Source organism: Physella acuta, unplaced genomic scaffold (genome assembly GCF_028476545.2).
Source record: "Physella acuta isolate Inbredline_101_S28 unplaced genomic scaffold, ASM2847654v3 ptg000302l, whole genome shotgun sequence".
Classification (NCBI taxonomy): Eukaryota; Metazoa; Mollusca; class Gastropoda; family Physidae; genus Physella; species Physella acuta.
Genome location: NW_026731821.1, coordinates 232,309 through 236,393, shown reverse-complemented (window position 1 = coordinate 236,393; position 4,085 = coordinate 232,309). Strand labels below are relative to the sequence as shown.

Sequence of the window (4,085 nt, the reverse complement as noted above, 5' to 3'; positions counted from 1 at the left end):
TGGTACGTGGTAGGGTGGTTGTCAGTGTTATATATGGTAGTGTGATTGTCAGTGTGTTATGTGGTAGTGTGGTTGTCAGTGTGTTATGTGGTAGGGTGGTTGTCAGTGTGATATGTGGTAGGGTGGTTGTCAGTGTGTTATGTGTTAGGATGGTTGTCAGTGTGTTATGTGGTACGATGGTTGTCAGTGTGTTATGTGGTAGGGTGGTTGTCAGTGTGTTATGTGGTAGGGTGATTGTCAGTGTGTTATGTGGTAGAGTGGTTTTCAGTATGTTATGTGGTAGGGTGGTTGTAAGTGTGGTATTTGGTATGTGGTAGGGTGGTTGTCTGTGTTATGTGGTAGGGTGGTTTTCAGTATGTTATGTGGTAGGGTGGTTTTCAGTATGTTATGTGGTACGAAGGTTGTCAGTGTGTTATATGGTAGGGTGGTTGTCAGTGTGTTATGTGGTAGGGTGATTGTCAGTGTGTTATGTGGTAGAGTGGTTTTCAGTATGTTATGTGGTAGGGTGGTTGTCAGTGTGTTATGTGGTACGATGGTTGTCAGTGTGATATGTGGTAGGGTGGTTGTCAGTGTGTTATGTGGTAGGGTGGTTGTCAGTGTGGTATGTGGTAGGGTGGTTGTCAGTGTGGTATGTGGTATGTGGTAGGGTGGTTGTCAGTGTGGTATGTGGTAGGGTGGTTGTCAGTGTGGTATGTGGTAGGGTGGTTGTCTGTGTTAATGTGGTAGGGTGGTTATCAGTGTGTTATGTGGTAGGGTGGTTGTCAGTGTGGTACGTGGTATGTGGTAGGGTGGTTGACAGTGTGGTACGTGGTAGGGTGGTTGTCTGTGTTATGTGGTAGGGTGGTTGTCAGTGTGTTATGTGGTAGGGTGGTTGTGAGTGTGGTACGTGGTAGGATGGTTGTCAGTGTGTTATGTGTTAGGATGGTTGTCAGTGTGTTATGTGTTAGGGTGGTTGTCAGTGTGTTATGTGGTAGTGTGGTTGTCAGTGTGTTATTTGGTAGGGTGGTTGTCAGTGTGTTATGTGTTAGGATGGTTGTCAGTGTGTTATGTGGTAGGGTGGTTGTCAGTGTGTTATGTGGTTGGATGGTTGTCAGTGTTAAACATTGTAGGGTGGTTGTCAGTGTGATACGTGGTAGGGTGGTTGTCAGTGTGGTATGTGGTAGGGTGGTTGTCAGTAAGTTATGTGGTAGGATGGTTGACAGTGTGTTATATGGTAGGGTGGTTGTGTTGTGTGTGTGTGTGTGTGTGTGTGAAACATCTGTTGTTATTTTTTCTCGCATTTATGAGAAAAAAATGTGAACAGAATAGAATAATATCATTAATATGATATAAATCAGGGTAAAGACCGTAAAATAAAAAACGAATTTTTGTTTTGAAGCTGAAGTTAGAGTACAAATTGTGGAAATATTTTAGGTAGGCGTTTAGTAGGCGAAAGTAAAATAACTGTGTAGATGGTGTGTGTGTGTGTGGGTTTGTGTGTGTGGGTGTGGGTGTGTGTAAGTTTGGGTGTGTGTGGGGGGATGGGTGTGTGTAAGTGTGGGTGTGTGTGGGGGGTGTGTGTAAGTGTGGGTGTGTGTGGGGGGTGTGTGGGTGTGTGGGTGTGGGTGTGAGTAAGTGTGGATGTGTGTGGGGGACGGGTGTGTGTAAGTGTGGGTGTGTGTGTGGGGTGTGTGGGTATGTGGGTGTGGGTGTGAGTAAGTGTGGGTGTGTGTGGGGGGATGGGTGTGTGTAAGTGTGGGTGTGGGTGTGGGGTGTGGGTGTGTGGGGGGTAGTGTGTGTGTGGGTGTGTGTGGGGGATGGGTGTGTGTAAGTGTGGGTGTGTGTGGGGGGTTGTGGGTGTGTGGGTGTGTGTCGCCGCTGGCCACACATTAACACTGTTACATTGAGTCTTGGCACAGTGGTCCATTCATGTAACTCTTGCTGATCAGCCGTTAAACATTTCTCAACCTAGGCGACGGAATACGGTAATAAATATTTAGAAATTTCGATCAGGGTTTAGTAATAAGTTTTATGAAGTTTTTCAAATTGACCTGTAGGTTTATTTTTTTATGTTTAGGTATATATTATTTATCATATGAACTCTATATCTATCCTACTTTTTACTATTGAGAATCTGGCATTAACTGATTTATATACTGCTTTTCGAGATACCATTAGGGCAAATGCAAAGAAAAGTGGAGCATACCAATGAAAGTGTTCGTGTAGATGAGCATTTGTTTTTGGCAAGTGGCAGCACGTAAAGGGTCATGTTGGAAAACTGTTGGAGACTTGTGGGGGTGTATGTGGGAGGCATGTGGGGGTCTATGTGGGAGGCATGTGGGGGTCTATGTGGGGGTCTATGTGGGAGGCATGTGGGGGTCTATGTGGGAGGCATGTGGGGGTCTATGTGGGAGGCATGTGGGGGTCTATGTGGGAGAGATGTGGGGGTCTATGTGGGAGGCAAGTGGGGGTCTATGTGGGAGGCATGTGGGGGTCTATGTGGGAGGCATGTGGGGGTCTATGTGGGAGGCATGTGGGGGTCTATGTGGGAGGCATGTGGGGGGTCTATGTGGGGGGTCTATGTGGGAGGCATGTGGGGGTCTATGTGGGAGACATGTGGGGGTCTATGTGGGAGGCATGTGGGGGTCTATGTGGGAGGCATGTGGGGGTCTATGTGGGAGGCATGTGGGGGGTCTATGTGGGGGGTCTATGTGGGAGGCATGTGGGGGTCTATGTGGGAGACATGTGGGGGTCTATGTGGGAGGCATGTGGGGGTCTATGTGGGAGGCATGTGGGGGTCTATGTGGGAGGCATGTGGGGGTCTATGTGGGAGGCATGTGGGGGTCTATGTGGGGGGTCTATGTGGGAGGCATGTGGGGGTCTATGTGGGAGGCATGTGGGGGTCTATGTGGGAGGCATGTGGGGGTGTATGTGGGGGGTCTATGTGGGAGGCATGTGGGGGTCTATGTGGGAGGCATGTGGGGGTCTATGTGGGGGTCAATGTGGGAGGCATGTGGGGGTCTATGTGGGGGTCTATGTGGGAGGCATGTGGGGGTCTGTGTGGGAGGCATGTGGGGGTCTATGTGGGAGGCATGTGGGGGTCTATGTGGGAGGCATGTGGGGGTCTATGTGGGAGGCAAGTGGGGGTCTATGTGGGAGGCATGTGGGGGTCTATGTGGGAGACATGTGGGGGTCTATGTGGGAGGCATGTGGGGGTCTATGTGGGAGAGATGTGGGGGTCTATGTAGGAGGCATTCGGGGACCCATGTGGGGACTGTGCGAGGAATGTGAGGGTCTATGTGGGAGGCATGTTGAGGCTATGTGGGAGGCATTTTGAGGTTATGTTGGAAGCAAGTGGGGGTCTATGTGTGAGACATGTGGGGGTTTTTGTGGGAGGCATGTGGGGGTCTATGTGGGAGTCATTTGGGGGTCTACGTTGGAGACATAATTCTGTGTGTATGCGAGTCATGTGGGAGACGTCTAGAAAATACTTGGGTATTTATATTTACTATTAATAATATATATTAAAATCCTGTGTTTTAGTATTACTTGACCATCCAGGATGTATCGATTTTGTATTTGAAACACACGGTACACATTGTTTTTATTGTTCTGAAATTTTGAAGGCGAATGTGTTTTCTGCGTGGTTTTTTTCGATTGTTAAACGGCGTCTTGTTTTATCCAGTAAAGTGATTCAATTTTAAATTATCTACATTTTCAATCCCCATTTTTTTCCCCCTATAAACCTACGGGGTTCGTTCTACAACCTCAAAAACAGTCAGGGGTTGTTGAAGTTAGGATTTTTCATGATATGCAGGTTAATGATGCCGGCATCAGAGTCAAACCATTAAACAGAAAAATAAAACACTTCATAATGATAAATGGCAAGTGATGTGTAGGTTAAGTTTTTCAGAATATGAAATAAAAACAAGCCATTAAAATACTTGAATACTTTACAAAATAAAATGATTTTATACATACCACAGAATGGCCAGACTCTTATGTATACAATGGAAAATGTCTTCGTTATATGAACGAGCTCAAAAGCTGGGATGCCGCGCTGGTAAGAGTTAACAATAATTATCTATATATATAATTCTCTTCTG

General features: G+C 46.9%; 1 protein-coding gene across 1 annotated transcript; it reads left to right on the top strand.

The window, feature by feature from the left end:
* Positions 1-2,314: 2,314 nt before the first annotated feature.
* LOC131939925 (loricrin-like) lies at positions 2,315-3,316 on the top strand. Its single transcript, XM_059298460.1, has one exon. It carries the CDS (start codon positions 2,315-2,317, stop codon positions 3,314-3,316), a length of 1,002 nt encoding a protein of 333 aa, XP_059154443.1.
* The last annotated feature ends 769 nt before the right edge of the window (positions 3,317-4,085 follow it).

Excerpts from the sequence above, each read along its gene's own strand:
- LOC131939925 (XM_059298460.1), top strand. The coding sequence starts at position 2,315 with ATGTGGGGGTCTATGTGGGGGTCTATGTGGGAGGCATGTGGGGGTCTA.